At 36.9% G+C, this 22,358-nt stretch overlaps 1 protein-coding gene across 11 annotated transcripts in view; it reads left to right on the top strand.

Annotated features, from left to right (window-relative positions):
- DMD (dystrophin) overlaps window positions 1-22,358 on the top strand; it is a 1,138,094-nt gene that overhangs the window by 962,236 nt on the left and 153,500 nt on the right. For all 11 annotated transcript variants that reach the window (XM_075097793.1, XM_075097785.1, XM_075097765.1 and 8 more), the window contains one exon: window positions 11,204-11,350. In XM_075097793.1, the coding sequence (XP_074953894.1) occupies window positions 11,204-11,350 (147 nt within the window). The remainder of the gene's footprint in view (window positions 1-11,203; window positions 11,351-22,358) is intronic.

The following is a 22,358-nucleotide window of genomic DNA, read 5'->3' as shown; positions in this document are numbered from 1 at the left end:
TTGGTTGCAAAGTAACGGAGTAACTGACTTTGATTATGTGGAAAAACCGGTGCAGGAGAACACTTCAGCAATGATGGGCTCTGCCATGTCATGGTTATAGTTCTTCTAGGAGAGTGAATTACAAGCTAAATTTGCTCATTTACTTTTCCCCCTCCATGGAGCAGAACACAACTTCAGAATAAATGGCAAGGCAGAACCATAGGTTGTATCTGTTCAGGTATCATAAAACTGCATATCAGCTGTTGATTTAAGAATAATAAGTAAATCACGAATTAATGGTAACAAAGTGATATGTGTTTCAGGATATGTGCATCTATTTATTAGTATTCTTCTGTTTATTAAATTAGACATCCTAATAATTAAATAAGTTTTTTCTAGAGATAACATTGCTACAAATCATAGCTTTTCCCCTTGAAAGTTCAGAAAAGAAGAAAATTAATACCTGGCATTAGCTAAGTTTTCATTTGGTCTGGTCAAATTTTAATATCCTTATTTTTAAGGAAATACTGAGTTGATCTTTCAAATTGTAGGAAATAACTTCTGAAAAATGTAAAGTTTTATCAGATTCAGGAATACGGAATTCAGAATGGGGTAGGACTTAAAGGGCATTTGATTTTCTTTCTCCCCTGATGTCCTTTATTTGAACTATTTTTATCCCAGAAGAGGATTTATATTCTACTCTAGTGCATTCTTGCTTGGTCATTTCTGAGTTTATAAAAATATATAGGATGGAGAATCGAATCAGCTAAAATCCATTTTGTTTCAACACCACCTGTCCCCAGGAGCACTAGAATCAAATAAAAATACAGTGTGAGTTTAAAAGGAAGCTAAGTATAGCATATTGAGCTAGCAGGTGACAATCCCAGGTTTCAATGAAATTTGAATCAGAACACACTAAGCCCATCAGAGAAGAAATGGACTAATTTTGAACAAAAAAAGTTAAACTGTCCTGGGTAGAATATGTCAGTTGATTCCACCTTGAACGGTTTTAAATATAAAACCTGAAGTTATTCTCTGGTCCATGAATTCTTCTCCACTTGGACACTAAGGGAGCTGAGGTAGAGAAACATCAGTGCTGGGACCCCGCTGCAGCCCAGGTGTAGGATGGCCGCTCACCTTACTGGGCAAATGGATCCTGCTCTGAGTTAGCTGCAGCTGCTGCTGGTATAAAAAACCTCCACAACACAAATTCATCTGACACAGGAAAGCCTTTCTCCCTATGCCATGTCATATTTTCATCACGGTGCCAGATGTTCTTTTCTATTTCTTTCACTGGTTATGAGAATTGAGATTTAACATAAACCTGTGCTAGTGGGAGACTCTTCTATATGAGGGAGTTCTTCAGGAAAATGCCAGGCTGGCGTGAGGCCACCACCCTGTATAAGCGTTGCTCACAGACCAGGGAAACAGAGATTCTTTGTAGTCACAGTTGGCCTTCTATTGAAATCTGCTTCATATTAAGTGTCAGAAACACCCATGGTGGAACATATAAGGGGATGGACTTTTCATGCTCATAATTCTGGGCATACATAAGTTCTGATGGGATGCAGCCATGAGTACTGAATGAGTTGGCAGATGTTATTGCGAGGCCACTCTCAATTGCCTTTGAAAGAACATGGCAACTGGAATACATTCCTGAATCCTGGAAGAAAGTAAGTGTCACTCTCCTCTTCAAAAATAGCAGGAAGGAGGTCCCAGGGAACACAGGTCAGTCAGCCTCCCCTCAGTCCTTGGGAAAGTGATGGAGCAGCTAGTCCTTGGAACCATCTCCAGGCACATGAAGGACAAGAAAGTTCTGTTGGAGGCAAGTCACTAGTGGGGTACCACAGTGGTCAATACTGGGTCAATATCATTTAACATCTGCATTAACAAACTGGACCCTGGGTCAGAATGCACCCCCAGTAAGTTCACAGATGATACAAAAGTGGGAGGAACAGCCAATACAGCGGATGGTTGTGCTTGGAGACAACACCATGGAGAACCACACTGAGAGGAATCTCATGAAGTTTAACAAGTCCTGTGCTCTGGGAGAAATGTTCCTAGGCAACAGTACACACTGGAAGCCAATCGGTCAAAAAGCAGCTCTGCAGAGAAGGGCCTTGGGGTCCTGGTAGATAAAAAGCTGACGGTAAACCAGAAATACGCTCTTATGGCAAAGGTGGCCAACAGCACCCTGGGCTGCATTAGGCAGAGCATTGACAGCAGGTTGAAGGAGGTGATCCTTCCTCTCTGCTCAGCCCTGGTGAGGCCACATCTGGAGTGCTGGGTCCAGTTCTGGGCTCCCTGGTACAAGAGAGATATGGACTTCACTGGAGCACGTCCAGTGCAGGACCACAAATATGGTTACAGGACTGAACCATCTTTCCTGTGAGAAGGGGCTGAAAGAACTGGGACCGTTCAGCCTTGAGCAAAGGTGGCTCAGGATCTTATCAATGAGTATAAATACCTGATGGGAGGGAATGAAGAAGAGGAAGCAGGACTCTTCTCAGTACTCTCCGCCAACAAAACAAGAGGCAGTGGGCTCAAATTAAAAAACATGAGATTTCGCCTGAATACAAGAAGACAACTGTGGTGGTCAAACACTGGAACAGGCTGTCCAGAGAGGCAGTAGAATCTCCATCCTTGGAGGTATTCAAAACCTGGCTGGGCATGGTTCTGAGCACCCTGCTTCTCACCGGTCCTGCTCTGAACAGGGAGGCTGGACTAGGTGATCTCAAGGGGTACCTTCCAACTTCAGCCATTCTGTGATTCTGTGTTTCTGCAATAGCAATGTTAACTCTATTTTCAGGAGTTCTGGATCTGGTATTTGATTTGCCATTTCCTTTTAGAGATAATTAAAGTTAATAGTATGTTCAAATGAAATGACATGCTACAATAATTGATTAAATCTTCTTAGTCTATAACCTGTCTACAAAATCATCAATACAATAAAGCCATATTAATCACCCATAAAAATAGGAGATCGATGACAAACCAATTTGCTAATTACTCATTAGTCTTTTATATTTAGATTTTTTTTTTAAATTTTTACAGAGTATTTTTCAGGACAGTTTAGAGTTTTGTGAAAGTGAAAATGTTTCTTTAGTGCATGCCTTTGCGATGATTTTCACAAGTAGACATACAAAAAACATGTTGAAACTCTTAGGCATTTAAACACTAACAACAGTAAGAAATTTGTGTTCTAGCCTTCAGTTTTCATAGATGTCCAAGCCTGCATGCTCTTGAAAAGTTGATTAGGAAGTGCAAAACATTTCACTTCTAAATATAGCTGCTTCAACGTTTAGTCCTACAATGTTTAGTCTAGATGTGGACTGCCTAAATAGTAAATACGATTGCTAGAAAGCAATGAGATGGCTTGTCATAATTTTCAAATTATTGCTATTTTTATTTGGGATTATTTTTCCTCTCTTTCTAAAAGGATAATAAGAAATGTTTTAAATTCCTTGGGTTGAGGCTTGTAAAAAATGAACTTTAGTGAAAGAAGATACTGTCTACCAAAGTCTTGCATTTACTGTCTCTGGGAGAAACCAGCTTTGGGATCAATTTTGTTTTCCCATGTTGTGCTCAAAGCACACCTATAAAGCGTTCAAATCAAAGCCTGGTGTTACTATAATTGCCAGTCCATAAAACCTGAGAAGAAAAAGTAGGCACTATACCAAATTACCTTTAACATCTTAGACAGGCATCTGTGCCTGTTTCGTCCATAACCGAAATGATAGAGACCCATTTCCAAAAGCTAGTGCTGAACATTAAAAGTACTTGGTGCATTGGAGAAATTAACTTCATCTCCTTTAACTTCACTTTCCAACAAGAGAAGGGTATTACTTCATATGTACTGCTGAGATTCATGGTCCCTCCTTCCATGAGTATGGGAAACGTTAATGAGTCTCAGTTTTTACTAATGTGCTCAGGATGAGGACAATCTAGTTGGAAAGCAATTTTACACTATAGTTGTAGAGTAATTGTTTAGGTATGGTCTCACAGAGATTTTTCCAAACTCATAAACATAAGTCTAAGTGTTGTTAAGGCTACATGAAGGAAAAAAGTAACACAAAAAAATTAACCTGCTCCCAAGCTATTTTTCACTGCAGAAATATTTCAGAGGAGTAGGAACCAATAGGAACAGTGACTGTATTTTACATTGTAATTGGAAAGATCAATTACTTGTTTTAACTTCAGGATTGCACAATTGTGTAACAATTGCAAATAAGTAATTTTTAGATGGTATCTATTTAATACAATTATTCCGACAAATACGCTCAGTACAGTCTTAGTACTACTGAGGTGTATATAAGAACACATGACTTTATATGTGCATGCTTTTATTTTCCATTTATCAGTGTAGTGAGTGCTAAGAAACAATGATTTCTTGCTCTCAGTACAGCTGTATAATTGCTATTTGATCTGAAAAGGCACTGAGGATTTCTGTTCTGGACTACATCTAAACACATAGAGTAGGTTTTGGGATCAGTAGGAACAAACATAGTAAGAGTAAAAAGCAATTTTAATGACCCACTGACATTTTACAGTAACGAACAATAAACAAAAGCCAGCCTGTATTTTACTTTTCCTTTGTGCATAAGGAATAAATACTGTTCTGAGAATACAGTTCCTCTTCAGGGTGTATTTCCTAAGTTGTATAGTGGGATTTAGTCACACTATCCCATTAGGTCCAGTTGGCCAGAAGTTACAGGCACTTGATTTAATCTTGGTTGGATTCCTGAATTCTGTGCTTGACTTGTTAGGTAGCTGTTGCACGTGTGGTTGAGGGATAGTGCGGTTAAGAAATGCAAAATGTGCATTATGGAGTCAGTGTTCCTTCCTGAATTTTCAGTTATGGATTTTGTGATGGAAACTCCCTGGAGCTAGCAAAGTATGTAATATTGCTATTGCTATTGAAATAATTTTGTTTACTATTTATTTACTCTTCCACTCAAATGATTCATTAATTTCCTTTCAGATTTCATGGAACTGATTTATGAATCCTAAAAAAAAAAATAAATAACGCTTTTCATAACATTGACAAAAGCCATCTTCTTTTGGTGAACCTTTAAATAGAAAGACCTAGATTTTTTTATTTTATATCTCTTCTGAACATTAGGCAGCCTTTCAGAGAGGAAGTCAGTGCTTTTCTTTATGTTAGGGATCACTAAATGAAAGAAAGAAAGGAAAAAAAACCACCAGTATGGCATGTGAAACGTGGAAGGAAGGACACCTTAAAAAATCCTAATCATATTTAAACAAATTATCAAATTTTCATTAATCGAGTCGGTATTCCGGAAAGAGGTGACGGCTATGTGGTGGTTTTTGCTACCTAGGAACAGGATGCCTTAAGCACAAGCAAATTTAAAGGAAAATATGTAGAAAAACCTGCAAATAATTCAGGGGGGTCTTAGCCTGCATATTCTAAAACATGTAAGAAACCAATCTGAAATTCCAGACACTAGCTTAAAATCCTTTTGGATCTGAAGTTCCAGCCCTAAATAGAAAATACATAATGTTAGGAAGCACCAAGAGGGTAACGGGTAAGGAAGAGATTTGGCTTGGTACTGAGCAGTGAAAGTTCAAAACATTGCTGTCATAATAGGGATCATTATGAACTAAAGGTCAGCATCTCTGCAGGGACAAAAAATAACCCAGAAAATCCACCACAGCAATGTTCAGTTTTCAGAAAGGAAGCTATACACAAATGAGGAAGCCTGCTGAAAAGAAACCAAAAGGGCAAAGTATGTGAAGACAGCATGGCGACTGGAAGCTGAAAACAAATCCATATGCTCAAAATGGACTCTTATAAGACCTAGAAAGGTGGGGTGGCTAAAGAAAATAATAAAGCAAGCAATTTGAAGCAAAAATACGTAGAACAAATTGCCACAATTAAGAGTGCCAAATCACCAAAAACAGATGACTGTTCAGTCAAATGTTCTAATGGAAGTATAAAATAGCAGTAACTATTAACAGAATTTTCTTGTTTAAAATCAGTTTTTTTATGAGGAATGGAGGGTGGCAAATGTGGTGATAGTTTTTAAATACTGCATCTAGTCAGGCCTACAGACCTACATACCAGGAAATCTGGGGAAGAACATACTGTACAAGAAACAACACAGCTTTTGTAAAAGTAGGTGTGCCTTGCGTCTCCTAGTGTGCTTTGAAGAAAGATGACCATATTGATAAGGGGGTATAGGCCAACTGACACTCCACAAGGATTTTAAGAAGGTCTTTCAGCAAAGAAACTAAGTTCCTGTGGGATAACAGAGAAGGTCTTCATGTAGATAAATAACCAATTATCTGGTTATTTCCGGTAAAAGATGGAAAACAAAAGGCAGAGGTCAGTTTTCCCAGTGAGGGAGATGATTGATTGTGCTCCAGAAGGTCTACTCTGCCCAGCATGTACATAAATGAGCTGGAAACAAAGATTAATAAGGCAGTGGCACATCTTGTTGATGATACGAACATATTCGAAGTATTTAAGATGAGAACAGATTGCAAACATCTACATAAAAACCTCACAGTACTGACTGGCAGCAAAGTCGTGGCAGATGAAATCAAGTGCTGATGAATCTCAAGCAAAGCATGCAGAAAAAGCTATCACAACTTTACGTTCACAGTAATGAGCTCTCCTTTAGCCCTTTTAAACATTCTTTTAGCACTCATGAAAGAGATCTTGGAATCATAACAGACAGTCCTCTGAAAACATCACATCAATACTCAGGACTGTTCAGAAAACCAAATGAAATGCTAGGAATTACTGAAAAAGCAGAAAACACCATGATGGTACGGTATAAATCCCTGTTGTACCCATACCATATATACTGTAGGCATATATATATATATTTTGGATCCCCAATCTAAAGAAAAGGTTATAGCAGATTAGATAAAAGGTATGGAAATCTCTGCAAGGACAGAGTAAATGGGAGTAGGACTGGGGTTTCTCTGGTGTAATTTCACATCTGCCGGCTAGCTATCTGCATGTGAGCTAGTTGTCTAGGGTCCCAACATAGTCAATGAAAATCTGCTAATTTCTGTTGTTGCAATTCAGAATGTGATCCATGCCACCCTATAGTAAAACTTTATGTTATGTTCATCTCCTGGTTTTGAGTAGCTATTGAATGTAAAGGGATCATACAGCAACTTGCTTAGATACCTTATAGATATCACATTTAATCGAATATATTTCAGTGTTTGTGTCTTAAACATGAAAGAAGGAAAAAATATGATGGCAGGCTTGCAGAATCTGCAATGGCACAAAGTCCATTAGGAATGGTTGATCACTGTCTCTCATGAGCTAAGAATTAGGGATTATCTCAAGTGATGCCTTTAAAAAGGCAAAAAGGAGATGGTTCTTCAACGTCAACATTGAGGGTATTTTGGCTAGTAAAAACCTATGTTAGTTCAAAAACCAAGTCGATCATTTCATGGAAGATGAATCCATTGAGATCTGATCGACACAGAAATACATCTGGATCCAGAATCTCTGAGACCCAAATTGCTGAGCTGGAAAAGTACAGCAAGGGAAGCTCATGCTTTCACTTACCTTCTTCCCTAAGCAACTGCACTGGCTACTACCAGACAAGGGATTGGGTGAGACGAGCTTTTCATCTGACTGATTATGGCCGCTGTATGTTCTAGACTTTTAATATTAAGCTGGTTATGATGTCTGTCATATGTGTCTTCTAGAGTTCTTGCTAATCTTCCAAGGGATTTTAAAATACTTTCTAACAGGCCTGTATGGATAATTTAAAATCCAATCTACCACCTACGGTGTCACGATATTGACGTTCTTGCTTGCATAAGGACAGTTATAATGAAGATAATTTGGGGCTGTTTCTCCTATCACTGTTCACACTGAGAAGTTATTTACATCCTGAGCAATTTAATTGGTTGAAATAGGTCTCCTTGTGGTAGTGGTACGCTACTCACCATGTATATTTATTTTTAAATTACCAACGGTATAGTTCTCTAAATTTTTCTGATGTAAACATGTGATATGTATAGTACTTTTTATGCAGAAGGAAAAAATAGAAAAATGAATCAGTCTTACACAAAATTCTTGTAAAAAATATACATATTTCTGTAAAATATTTGAATCATTCTGTTGAAAATCACAATCCAGTAGAAATGCTGAATTTCTCCTTCTACAGATGACAAGTACAGTTGAAGATATAGAAATTATTACTATTTATTAAACTTGTTTGAACACTTTTTTTTTTTTAAAAAGAAAGAACTCACTTTGAATTTCACTTACTCTAAAACAAAAACCTAGCTCTAGACTCACGTATGTTGACTGGTGGACTGGTGGTCTGTGGTACACTGTTGCTTAACGCAGCGTTATAGTTGCTGACCTTTTTAATCATGTAATGTCCTACGACAAATCTTTCTATGGATGATTTTTTCTTTTCTCTTTACAGTTCTTCATTGTAAGCCTACTGGCATTAATCAGATAGCTGTGCATTGACTAGCATTCTTTTTTTGTTGTTGCTGTTTCTTATGTTTTAATTTGTCTAACTCATAAAAATGCTAGTAAACTCAGGCTTGGCAATAATATAATACAGAATACTGAATTTAAAGATAGTGAAAAAGCGGTTGTATTTTGTACATTAGATATGTACAAAACAACATACAATGTGTATAACACTGCAAGAATCAGTATCCTTACAGGAGAAAAATCAATTAATAAAGACATGAGTTGAAGAGGGGAGAGGTTTTAGTTTTTACTTCCATGTGTATTTCTATGATTCAGTTTCTTTTTCCTGTGAGTTGCTTCTGTGCCTTAGCCTTTCTGCTCCGTAAAATAACTTACAGTCAAAAAACCTGTTGACTAATTATGAAGGACCTTCTATTTCACCTTAATTTAAGTATAATGATTGTGTGATTTACCTAATCATTTATGTCAATCTTCAGGTGAGACTAGTACTTTCAAGTCAACATTGCAGGTGCAAATAATTGGTCTGAAATCAGACAAATATTTAAGTATATGTTTAAAAACAAGTAGTTTATAAGCTTAGGCCTGCGTGCTTTGCCTAAGCAATGAAGTTTTCAATCAAGGCCTGATCCCATTGCTATACAAACTAGTAGAAAATTAACTTGGTTTAATGCAGGAAATGCATTAAAGTGCATTGTAGTGTATGAACTGATCATTGCGTCCATTGATCTGCATGTATTCTATCAGCGGTTTTTTATTTTATATAGATATATTTATTATATATAAGTTTTACTTTTATTATGTATTATTCTATTAAATATTATATAAAATAATACATATAAATATATACACACGTATTTTTATATGCAACATGAGCATTGGTAACGCTAGCTGACAGGTGTTCTCTCATCTTGGAAACCAAGAAACGCTGGAGGAACCAAGTTGGCCATACCAAGTATAAGACACAGAGTCATGGCTGAGGACCTTGGTCAACTAATACTGAGAGATTACTTTAAAAAAGCAGGAAAATAACTATTTGCAAGTGAAGTGTTTACACAATGGTGTATATATATCTCCAGCCTTTGAGGCCTTTACCTTAACAAGAACAAATGTCTGTTTTCAAAGCATGTTGTTTGTTCTCTGAACTCAGTTACTAACTAAAATGATCACGGTAAGCACATGTATAACTCTGTGGGATAAAACTAAACGTGCGAGGTCTTTTCCTTTTCTTTGTATTGCAGACCTTGCTCTGCACTACACTATAAATCAGTATTCTTTCCAGTGATATCCAGTGTGTTCCAGCGGTATTAAAACTGGTGAAATGGAGAAGTCAACTGTTACGTCATGAACTTGATGTACGCCTCTTCTCTCACATCATGGCACTTGCATAGCACTTTCCTTTACAAAATGCACATCGATTCTGATTGTGTATTTTACAGATGTATCATTAGAGTCATTCACCGTACGTGAGTGCCACTTAAGTCAGTCTAACTCCTTATGTTGTAGGGTAATTTAACATAATTAATGGAAGTCAAGTCTGGTTTTGAAAGACATTTGAGGAACAATTTTTCAATTATGTTTACCTTTAATGCAGTTCATGTCATTCTAACATCTATGAATGTCTTCATACTATTTATTCTTAAGGTTCACTGAGATACTGGATGGGCTTTTTTTGACCTTTTTGCAGCAAATGTTGATGTAATGATTGCTAGGCAATAATTTGAGGTTAATTGATAATCTAAAATGAGATGCAGACCACATGCGGTCTGTATTAAAAATGCTGAGAGAAAAGAGCTAGAAAGCAAAACTAATATACTAAGTAAATTATCCTGCCTTTGTGTGCAGACATCATATGGCACTAAAAAGTGCTCCTGAAAATGACAGAATTTGTCCCTTAGAAATGGCACAGTGTTACATTTTGACATATTTTATCATGTTAAAGAGTCATAAATGTCTCCTTAGAAAAGATAGGTATGGAAGACTGGAAGATCTGCATAGAGGTTCCTCTCTTTCATAGAGTCCTAGTGCCCCGAGTTTATCTGAATTTACTCAGAGGCATCATGGAAGCATCATCATCAGGTTGTTGCTTTTAAAATCAGGAAACTTACAATTAGCAGCTTCTCTTTTCACATACATTACTGAAATTATTAGCTAGCCTGCTCTTATGCATAATTTTAAAGGTTATCTCACATGATACATTATTATATTTTTTTCTGAAATATGAGTTATGTAGGCCAGTTTGGGATGCATAGCAAAAAGATTTATTTTTTTTTCTTCCCATTATTAGTCTTTTATTTGTAACGCACAAGATACCCAGGGTAATAGCATGGCCTTAGTGAGGTTTGTAATAGTTTTATCATTGCTTCTCTTTTTTCAATTGTAGTTGGCAACAGCAGTTTTCCTCTGTCTTCATGTGTTAAACAGTGCTTATTGCTCCCGGCCACCCCTAGGAACACGTGTTACAGACACATAAGGGATGAGGTGGGAGAGAAGCATGCTCTGCAGTGCACATCCCGGTGGGTCTTCTGGTCAGAGATTTGGCCCAACTGGCCAAAAATTGCTATGAAGGTTCTGACTTTATATCACCTTCAGAAATGCTGGGCCTTACCCTTGAGACCTAAAGTCCGTATGAAGCTATATAAAAAGGCTGTTAACTGTATCATGACCAATACACTCCTTCCTTTCAGCTTGACATGGAATACCTTTACATTGCTAATCAGCTGGTAGCAGAGCCAACAGTTTTTGAAGTTGGTGCTTATCTTTATTTATATTTAATTCACACAGGTTTATCGAGCAGAAATTGTACCCCTTAAAGAAAAAGTGCATCAGGTCAATGAGCTTGCTCACCAGTTCACTCCCTCTGATATTCAACTCTCCCAGTACAATCTCAGCTGTGTGGAAGACCTGAACACAAGGTGGAAGGTGCTACAGGTACATTTCCTATGATTTTTTAAATGCTGCATTTAAGTAAATAATTTTTATTTCTGTGTGCTTGTTTTTACCCTGTGGAATAGCAAGCACCAAAGGTCTACTAAGGGATGAAAGAGGAAGCAGGGCCCCTGTAATGGTGTCTCTATGAGAAAATGGGAGTTAAAGCTGACACTGTATTTCCTTGTGCTTCCAAATACATCATCGAGTAGAAGTCGGGTAACCCAGTTTTTCATACAGTTAAAGTTCTCATACAGTTGATATACTTACTAGTTTATTTACCTTATAATATTATGCTAATATTAATATTTAGTGATTGTTGCTGCCAAATATATCATGTGATCATTTCTTTTAGCTGGCTTATCCATGTTTTACTGATATTTTTATAGTGTATATGGAAGATTCACATCAGGCAATTTACTTCTGCTGCTTCATTTTTGTATTTTTTAAAAATAATTTTCAGGAGCAGCAGTTCTAAATAAATGCCTCATAGGGAGATTAATGATACTCTGCAGTCACACCTCTGGAATCAATTATAAAATTACAAGGCATTACATGCATTCAGGTAATTAGGCGGATTTGGTACTGCAAGTAAAGCTGTTCAGAAAGGGATTTTCTAACTTGAGCTCTAATGCAGGAAAAATATTAAGATATATTATGAAATTAAGGTATCAACTATAAGCTGTAAATATTGAAAAATTTACAAATTCTTTGGAACTTTTTGTTTACATATATATCACTTAAAATGTAGACTATTTTGCGTTACCTTGTGATAAAGACTTCAAATATATAGACTTGTTCCAAAATGCACTGTATCTTAGCTTAGAACTTTAGGAACAGTGTGCATGAGAGAGCATATGTAAGCATGCGTGCCCTGGTATATGGTGATGTAGGTCCCACAGCAGAGGAGTAATGTTATGATGGAATGAAGGTAAATGCAATTAAATTAACTTTGTTAAGTAAGTGCTGATTTTTACTCACTATTTTATTTTTTTGCTCCATCACTGTTTCACATTTTGAAATTGTGTCATTTTATTTACCTTAATATATTGCAATAAAAGTAGAAGTATGCAGGTTAGTAAAGAGTTTTGCCTTAATTGCAAAAACCAGACCTTAGCAATGGGCAAAAATGGACAAATTCCCTGTCGTCTCACATGCAGATAAAAGATCATGGTGCTGTCAACTCTAACAGTCAGTAAGAGGTTATTGTTTCTTTATTGCTTCTCCAAAAGAAAACTCACAACTCTGCAACATTTCCAGTTTATCACAGTTCATGCAAATATTAACAGGGATTTTTTTTTTCCCTAAATCAGCAGTTTTCAGTGAGTGCTGGTTTAAGTAAAAGATCATTAGTCCTAGATTTTTGTTCATTAGTATCCACTTTTTCCCAGATCTTCAGGTTAGATTTCAGATAATCTTATTAAAGCAGCTCAACAGAAATCTGGAAGAGAAAATAAGTATACACAAAATGTTTATCCCATATGAGAGAAATCACATCTGTTTCATTTTTTTAAAAAACAATGACTGATTAAGAAATTTGCTATGATTCGTTGAAAAATACCTTATTTCACTAACAAAATAGTTAACTAAGTTCCAGTGGTTTGCTGAAAAACTTCAGCCTGATTAACTTGATCTCCTTCTATGACAAGATGACCCATTTAGTGGACAAGGGAAAGGCTGTGGATGTTGCCTACCTGGACTTTAGTAAACCCTTTGATGCCAGTTCCCACAGCATTGACCTGGAGAAACTGCCTGCTCATGGCTTGGACAGGCAAGATCTTCACTGGGTAAAAAACTGGCTGAATGGCTGAGCCCAGAGAGTTGTGGTGAATGGAGTTAAATCCAGCTGGTGGCTGGTCACAAGAGGTGCTCCCCTGGGCTCGGTGTTGGGGCCTGTCCTGTTTAATATCTTTGTCAAGGATCGAGTGCACCCTCAGTAAGTTTGCAGATTACACCAGGTTGAGCAGGAGCACTGATCTGCTCAAGGGTAAGAAGACTCTGCAGAGGGATCTGGACAGGCTGGATCAATGGGCCGGGGCATCGAAGCTGGTGAAGGGTCTGAAGAGCAGGTCTTATGAGGAGCAGCTGAGGGAACTGGGGTTGTTTAGTCTGGAGAAGAGGAGGCTGAGGGCAGACCTTATTGTTCTCTATAGCTGCCTGAAAGGAGGCTATAGTGAGGTGGGTGTTGGTCTCTTTTTTTTTTTTAAGTAACAAGCGACAGGACAAAAAGAGATGGCCTCATGTTGCACCAGGGGAGGTTTAGATGGGATATTAGGAAATATTTCTTCACTGAAAAGGTTGTCAGTCTTTGGAACAGGCTGCCCAGAGAGGTGGTTGAGTCACCATCCCTGGAAGTATTTAAAAGACATTTGGATGTGGTGCTTAGGGACATGGTTTAGTGGTGGACTTGGCCGTGTGAGGTTAGTGGTTGGACTTGATCTTAAGAGTCTTTTCCAACCTAAATGGTTCAATGGTTACTTCAGCAAGAAATAAGGAAAAGCAGGAAGATTTTTCAGAGTGAAAACATCTATGGTGTGAAGAGTCAAACAAATATGACAGAAAGCCTGAGATAACTCTTTTGTTGTTATCATTCATGAAAGCATTAGACAGCGGGCCAACCTGACATTGTAGACCATTTAAAAATTTATAGGGCAAATCACACGTTCACATGCATTTCAAAGATAATATGCTTTTTTTCCACAGAGTATGGGAAGCATTGTGAACAATTCACTTTTCACTGTAAATTATTGACACAATTTATCAAATCCAGAGTAACTGGAAAACAAAGTGTTTCATCTTCTATGAAGATGGATACCTGGAGACAGTATGTCAGAGTGGGATGTTAGAGCTGATGGAACAGATAGTTAATTGGAATATTATGGTTTACCATCTGTTTTCATATTTACCTAAATGTCATCTGGAAGATGTGGAGAGCAAGGTGAAAACACTCCAGTAGATTTTTAAACACATCCTGAGGGGAAAAGACATAAGTAAATTTGAAGGATTATGATGTACTAAAGGCCAAGATGTGACCCCTGGGAAGAACAAGAGCACATCTGTTCCTATAATATAATTTTTCTGCTTAAAAGGGAGCAGAGTTTAAGACATATTGAGAGGCAGAGCATATTTTTGTTAGAATAGAATAGCATAGCATAGAATAGAATAATTCAGTTGGAAGGGACCTACAATAGTCATCTTGTCCCACTGTTCTACATATGAAGGCTGCTGGACATTGACACAATGTCATTTTTTCTGTTGATTTCAGCCTTCTATGTATTTTCACGTGTATCTTACACTACCCATATTTTCTCTTTGACTTCTATTCATTCCTTTTTTCAAAAAGTATTTTTTTCTGTTTTCCTACTCTTCTCTGCTTTTCGCCATCTTACTTCCCTTATTTCTATGATTTTTTTTTTTTTGTTCTTCACTGTTTTTCTCCTTGTATAATGCTTCTTGCTTTACTTGTGGGTTTTTTTTCCCCTCAAAAGTTAGATATCTCTCTCTCCCTTTCTAGCCCCGCCCCCACCCCGCTTCATACTCCTAATGGGGAAAATATTTCTTACCCGCATGTCCCATTTCCTAGAAAATATCACAGGAAAATCATAAAACAGAGGCTTCTGCACTATCACTTGCCAGAAGTATCCCCATTCTTGGTTATGTGTGGGAAATGTACGTAAGGCCATAAGGTTTATCAGATCTGAAATAATAGTAAATAATAAGTGTTATCAGAAAGGTGCAGAGCATTGTGTAGAGGATGAAATGACGTCTTGTTTGTTGCTTTATTAACACTAGGACTTTCATAAGATCAGAGGAGGAAACGTATCATTTAAAGCCATATCTTACAGAGATTTATTATTATTTTCATCTTACAAATGTAAGAATAAAGCCGACCAGATTCAGTCATTTGCAGTGCTACATTTGCAGTGGTTGTTCAGTGAGATTAGTACTATTAGTGAACAGTATCAATTAGCGCTGCAGAATTTTCCAGAACTTAATTTATATTTCTGCAACAATACATGTTTGCCATTAATTTACTTTTTTTTTGTTCGGTTTTGGTCAATATAGAATAGAGTATTAATAGGAAAAAAAAAGTGTATGGAAAGGATTCAACCAATTACAGACTCAACCAACCCTGGTTTTGAAGTGAGTGTGAAGATGTATTTCATTAATGAAAGCTAATGCACTCAGCTCAGTAACTGAAAACTGTAGCATCATTTGTGGAGTTTAAGCAATGTGAAAATAATTAGCTTCATGCCTTTAAAAGAGTATTTTGGGGAAAAATATGCTGTTTATTTTTCCATTTTTCTTAAACATGAAAGGAGATTAAATCCCTCCAGGGAGTTATTTGTTACGAATTTCACACAGAGCTCTCATGTTCAGATCCTGTGTGCTTCAAACAGTATGTGTAATGAGATCATCCTGGGGGAAAACATGTCTTGCAAATTCTTGCTTACTTGCAGCTGGCATTTGAGGAGCCAGAGATACCAGATTGGTGGGAGTTATATCCACTTTACTTTGGTCAGAGATCCGGCTGGTGTAATGCTGGTCAAAAGGCAAAGCCTCTGACATGTAAAAGAATTTCCAAGTTATCCCATGAGGAACATAGCCTGCAGTTATCAAGGAAGATATTTTTTTTATTTTAATCGAATGGTAGCTACTCCTATTTAGAATAGTACCCTAATAAGCGGAAAAATATAAGAACAACTGTCTTTCATCTGAAAAATGTATCTTTTAAGAGATTTTGTCGTGGTATTTACATTTTGGTGTTTTTAGTGTAGCAAGTGGTAATGAACTGCTGTCATTTGCGGGTGGGTGTCTCTGTCCATAATAGTGGGCCCAACCCACACAGTTAGTAAAAACTAAGCAAGCTGGAGGCAGCACATAAAATGGCTACAGCTAAAACAGGCCATACTTGCATACATATATGTATAGATGTATTTCTGTATATAAAGTGTCTGTAAAGAAGCATTAGCCGCAATTTCAGTATGGTTCCTAACTGCTCAGCTCATCTCACAGCAGCAGCAATGACTGCCCAGCACGTGGGGATCTGAAGACCGATGTGGTGCGAAAGTATGCTGCCTCTTGGTAAAGCATCCAGCCACAACTGCTATTCAGCTTCCTCAAACAGCACTCTCTGCTTGCAGGAGCTGCTGAAGAAACAGCAGGCTTTTAATACCACTGCAGGAAGATATCTACAGTTATATCATAGTTTTATTTGTATTCTGCTCATTACAGGCTCTTTTCTGAGCTGTGTAATGCACACTATGGTAGTAAGTATCGCTGCAATTAATCATTTCAAAACCCAGCATCTTCCAGGTCCTTCACAAATATTAGCTGTTTCTTTGAATCCATGGTGAGAAATATGAATGAATCTTACCATCTATGTTTGCAGAGGAACTAGTATCGATAATATAAAAGCCAAAAGGGAAATCCCTTCTTTCCTGAAATTGGTGTGAAATTGTGACTGTACATCAGAGTCTTGCTGGCCTCCATATGTAAATGTCCAACCAAAAGTTAATGACAGGTTTTTTCAAATATTTGTTTAGATCAAGTGAACCTCTCAAAAGCTGAGTCATGGGCATTCTGGTCAGCAGTCCTCAGCTTACACCCTGCTTTTGATAGGTGATGGGCATCAGGGCAAATAAGTGGCATCAAAATGTAAGTTGAAATCAGCACTGACCTATTATAGTAGCTTTTAGGTTTGGGGTTTTTTTTCAATTTTATTTCACCTTCTCTCCTCTGAGCCTTCTCCAGTAAAAAAATACTCAGAAAAGAAGCAAAATAACAACAAAAATACACATGTAAAAGAAATGTTTTCTCAGGTCTCCCACAGTAGAATTGCAACAAGTTTATCAGATTCTCAGGTCCTTTTTTTTTTTTTTTTTTTTTTAATTTCTACATGTGTAGCATGGTAATGGTCTCAGGAAGTATACTTCAGGACTAAACCATATAAGTAAGATTTGAATGTGATTAAGGATAGTCTCTCATATAATTTTTCCTAAAGAAAAACCTCTTCTGGTTCTTTACAGTTCAGTTGTCCAATTGTTACTGTATAGGAATCTCATACAGGAAAGCTCTAGTCATAAAATTAAACAGAAAATCTTTCTTAACTTTTTGTATATCTTATATTACAAGAAAAATTATTTATTCCAGATTAAACAGTGAGTGTAAATTGGGGGTATGTTATAAGCATATAGACTGGCAGATGATGCAACAGTAGCAGCAAAGATGTTTCTTCCTCTGCAGGAGACAAAGAATGTCATGTATATAAGAATGTGCCACATAAAAGGCAGTTAGATTTTTAAAGTTGAGCATTACTACCTTTCTACTACCCTAGCAGTTTCTTTTTCCATTGTGTCATTTCAGCAATCTTAAGAATTTATTTATTTTTATTTGTTTGCTTTTCCTCTTTCTTAAACTAATTTTTTACTTCTGTCATCTTTAAGTATCAGCCAAAAAGAGGAGATAACTTTTCTAAATATATGGAGCCGAAATTCTAGCTCATCTATAATTACACTAATTAAAGCATTACAAAAATCAGTTCTTTTCAACCTTGACATTTGAAATTATTTTAGCAGTTGCATATTTCATCTTCCCAGCAGAGGGAGATTTTGATCCTTTTTGGAAGTTGAGTTTTCCCATCAGACTCTTTAGTTAAAATGTTGGTTTGTTTATTCTGTGAGAACTGGAACTTCTGCCAAAACCACAGTTGTCATGGCTCTTTAATGGTCTCTTATTTATTTAAATGGCAATGCCAGTTGGCTTCAGAAGTCATATGCCCATGTATTTTTCTTCACTTCTGTGAGCTTGATTCTCAGTCTTGCTCAACGTTTGTCTGCAAAACTACGCATACAGATTCATTTCACAGTTATTCATTCTTTAGAGATCCTATTTTTTTATTTCTGTAAGCTGGTGGAGGAAGGCCAGCTATCTGGATCGGGGTTCAATTCTTCTAATGAAGCGTGTTTCAGAAATTTGAAAGATTCCTTCCTAAATCAGGAGGACATCTTCATTGTTCTTTGTGGCATGTTTAGGGCAGTCAGTAAAAGAAAGTGAGTACGTAAGTATAAACAGGCATGGATATCATCAACAGCCACGCCAGCAGGAAAACTAATAAAACCACGTTAAAGTTACGGTGTTCTGTGTGATGAATTTCAGATTGTTGAAACTGTAAATGCTTTAGTCATTTTTATTTTGAAATTTTTTATAGACGATACATTCATTGTAGAGTTTTGTTATCCTCTTTTGAGGATCCTTTACTTTGGCGCTTTGTCCTCTATGAAGATTTGTTTTGAAAAATCATGCAAAAGAAGAGCAATTTACCCTACTTTATATTCTCATTTCAATATGCATATATAGATTTCTTTTGATTTATTTTTTGTTTCTCATATATGTGTAGGGGTATATGGGATTATAAAAAAAAAAGAGTTACATTGTTTATAAGTACAAGGAAAAGCACTTTAAAATTATCAAATACAAAAAAAATGTTACACATGTAACTTGAATTTAGCACTCTGTTGTACAATCTTTGCATATACAATATATTCTGTAAGATCTCCAATTTTTCTGGTTGATGGTTAAATGATAGGAAGAGAATGGGCATATTAGTTGATACATGTTAGGCTTGTTCCTTATAAAATAAGACTTGTGCAATTTACTTCCACCTGTCTGCAGTTACAGATGACGTTTGGCAGTGCACACCTATATGAGTCTCACCAGACTATATTTAGGATACTGGGGAAAACTGAGGCTATGATCCTTCTGAAAATGTATTCATTAGACACCAACATGTTGCTTTTTAGTCAAGTAGTTTTAGCTAAATCATTCAGTTTACAGCTCTTTAACTTATTTACTAGCCACCATTGAAACTGTATTGAAGGTGAATGTCTTAAAAACAATTGAAATCGTTTCTGTAGAAGACCCTTTGACAAGAAAAGTGCAAGTTACATTTGGAGAATCAAAGCGCTGAGTTTCAGTCCTACAAAGGTGCGTAGACTATGGGAGTTGGGAGTTTTTACCTTGGGTGCTGAAACTGGACAGATAGCTTCATTTTCTTTCTTGTCTGAATTGAGAGAAAATGGCTTGATTTTTTTCAACAGCTTTTTAGGTATGTGACCTGATTCCAATCAGCTATGTTTAGGCTGTTCATTATGAAAAATAAGGGGTTTTTTAAGGTAAGAGCATGTGAGGGTAAAAAGCTGGGAAGTGCACAAAGTTAGCAGCAGTCACAATGGTGGAAAACAACAGGGACAAAACAAAAATTGAACCTTGCAATTATAAGTCATTCTGTAGTCTTGACTTCCACATCACAGGTCCTTTTCCTTGCCAAAATGTTATCAACTGTCAGAGCTCATAAATCATGGGTTAGATTTTAAAATGCAGTAGCGTAGGACAGGATTGCGTAGGGTCAGGTGGGGTAGGATACATTGTCAGCTATCTATTGACACCAGAAGGATGATGAGTCTTAGCGATTTCTGGTTCTGCTCCATACCCTGGAGGGGATATACTCTGTTGACACAGATTGTCTGTCCATTCATGCCCGCTTGGTTTGAAGCAAGGTTAAAGCGAAGGTACAAGGTTTGCTTTGAATGAAGAACATGTTTGTTGCAGATAGAGCGTTCACAGAATTTAAGAGCTGTCCTGTAAAGGCTCTCTCTAATGTGATTTTCAGAGGCTTGTAACTCAATGAAACCTTAATGAATATCCTTGGAAACAGTATAAAACCTCCTAGATTCCAAGTCCCAGTGCCAAAGAATTGTTAAAGGTGTTTAGAGGGAGAGAATGTAAAACTAGCAAAAAACATTCTTCTTTCTCCCCATTTTTGCTAATCCCTTCTTCTGAAATGCTGTGAATTTTTTTTTAGGAGAAACTTCCTTTAAAGTGATAAAAAGCCCAAGGTAGAGAAATAATACGCAAATTTCCAGTGCAAAAGTTTAATGTTAGACAATTTTTTTCCTTCTTAATTCATTTTGTGTCTTTCTGACGTATCAATTACATATGATATCATTTCAGATATTTTTATGTCAGGCAGACTACTTTCAGGTTACAGAAAGCCTTTATAGTCTTTAGGCTACACAGTATTTTGTGCTATATTTTCTAAATCTTTTTGTTTCAGTAAGACTTTAAGATAAGTAAGATCTTTTTGCCATTTTAGAAAGCACTATAAACAATAGTGTTTAAAATACTAAAAATGTCAGTAACATTAAGTTGTGACACAGTCTTCAAACCAGCCTTGCAGATGATTACGTATGTCATTTTCAGAATATTTTCACAAGGTGCTCTCTAAAATTGCCATTGTAGTTTTCATCACACCTTTAGTGATGCTGAATGTTGCATCCTTACATAGAAAATTCTGTGCTGCCTGGAAGTCATGTAATGGTATGTTAACTGTAGAGGAGGGCACTTTATAATTAAAATGGCTCAGCTCCTGGTATGCATTGTGTGTGCAAACGTTTTCTCTAAAATACTCCCTAATTTGGATCCACCCGGCATAATACAGGCAAAAGGAATTATTTCAAGATACTCATTGCTTCCTGTGGCTCATCTAAGCCGTCCAATTCTTGTGCATGCTGTCACTTTACAAACACTGATACTGCAATAACCTTTAGAAATGCACCCTTTAGTTGCAGAACAAACATAGTATAAATTACGGTTCTTGACCTGGAGCTTACAGTTTCAGTTTTTAGTCATATTAATTTATTTCTTCTGCACCTGTGGAGAATCATAGCAACATCCAAATCCTATGTTACGGAAATGAATTCTTTAGGGTATGCCATTTTGTTTGGGAAGCCTCAGGTGTGCAGGCTGAAGACTCAATTAGTCTTTCTTTTCCATTTTCCTAGGTGTTCAAAGTTGGTTCTCTGCCATAGCTCAGATTGTTTTAAAACAAAATTAATGGCATGACTAATTAGCATTAATCAATCTAGAAAAATAAGCCTAAGCCTACGTTTGCAGGTAGTATGTTTAGTGTGTTGGGTGTTTTCGCTTTCATTCCTCTGATTTCTCATATTGATCTCAAGTGTTTTGTGTCCTTTTCCCCCAATACCCTCATTTATGACTCTCTTTCATCTGTAAGAACAATGAATTCTGTCCTACTTATCTGACACATAGCTGATAATACAGTGCTGTTTCAGCACTGCCGTCATTTTTGGGGCATTCACAAGAAACAGAAGAATGTGCCTTCCATAAAATACTTTTGTGTTTCTTGTCTATTCCAGCATTCCAGTTCCTTATCTCAAAACATCACATTTCAAATCCTGAATTGACATTGTCTGTGCTTTTGCCAGCCAAAGAACTAAGATAACTGAATTTGGTTTGCACATCCGTTGTTATAGCTAGCTGCAATATAGCCCTGAATCTGGCTAGGTTTACCTTTAAAGAGAAAGGGTTTACATTTTTCTCATAAAGCCTTCGTAACTTTATTCAGCTGTGAATGACATGTGAAATACTGTCAGACCAGTATGGTCCGTTGCAGAAATCCTGCAGGCTTCCTCTTTTAAAAAGTCAAGATCTAATCCTTTTTCTTCACCAGTGAATAGGAGGTCAGATCCCAGCAAATAAAGTTTCTGAAAGACAGAGACAAATCCAGTTTTGTGACCACCGCTTTTTTCTCTCAACACTGTGCCCCCACGTTGTTAGACCCTGCTCAGTAATTCCTACAGCTGATGGGATAAGCCTGTGATGTTTAACAGTGCAAGGTCGTGCTGATCATTTTAGCTTTGCCAAAGACACCCTACATAATTTTTCAAATTATTTTAACTACCTTGTGCATGAATTCACATGTTTTGAGATAAGTATCCATTAATCAGGCCCCTAAATCACAATTAATAGCGTATTTGTGATGTGAGCTGCACTCAATATGTGCAAAGGGGTTTGACCACAAACTACGATCTTAGATTATTCGGCATGTTTATTGAGAGAACGGTTATATTTAAGGAAAACATGGACGTTGTAAAATATGCTTCTGTTGGTCTGTGAACCTCTTCCAGAAAACAAACCATACGCTCTCTAA

This window comes from Phalacrocorax aristotelis, chromosome 1 (genome assembly GCF_949628215.1).
Source record: "Phalacrocorax aristotelis chromosome 1, bGulAri2.1, whole genome shotgun sequence".
Lineage (NCBI taxonomy): Eukaryota > Metazoa > Chordata > Aves > Suliformes > Phalacrocoracidae > Phalacrocorax > Phalacrocorax aristotelis.
This window is presented reverse-complemented; position numbering and strand designations above follow the sequence as displayed.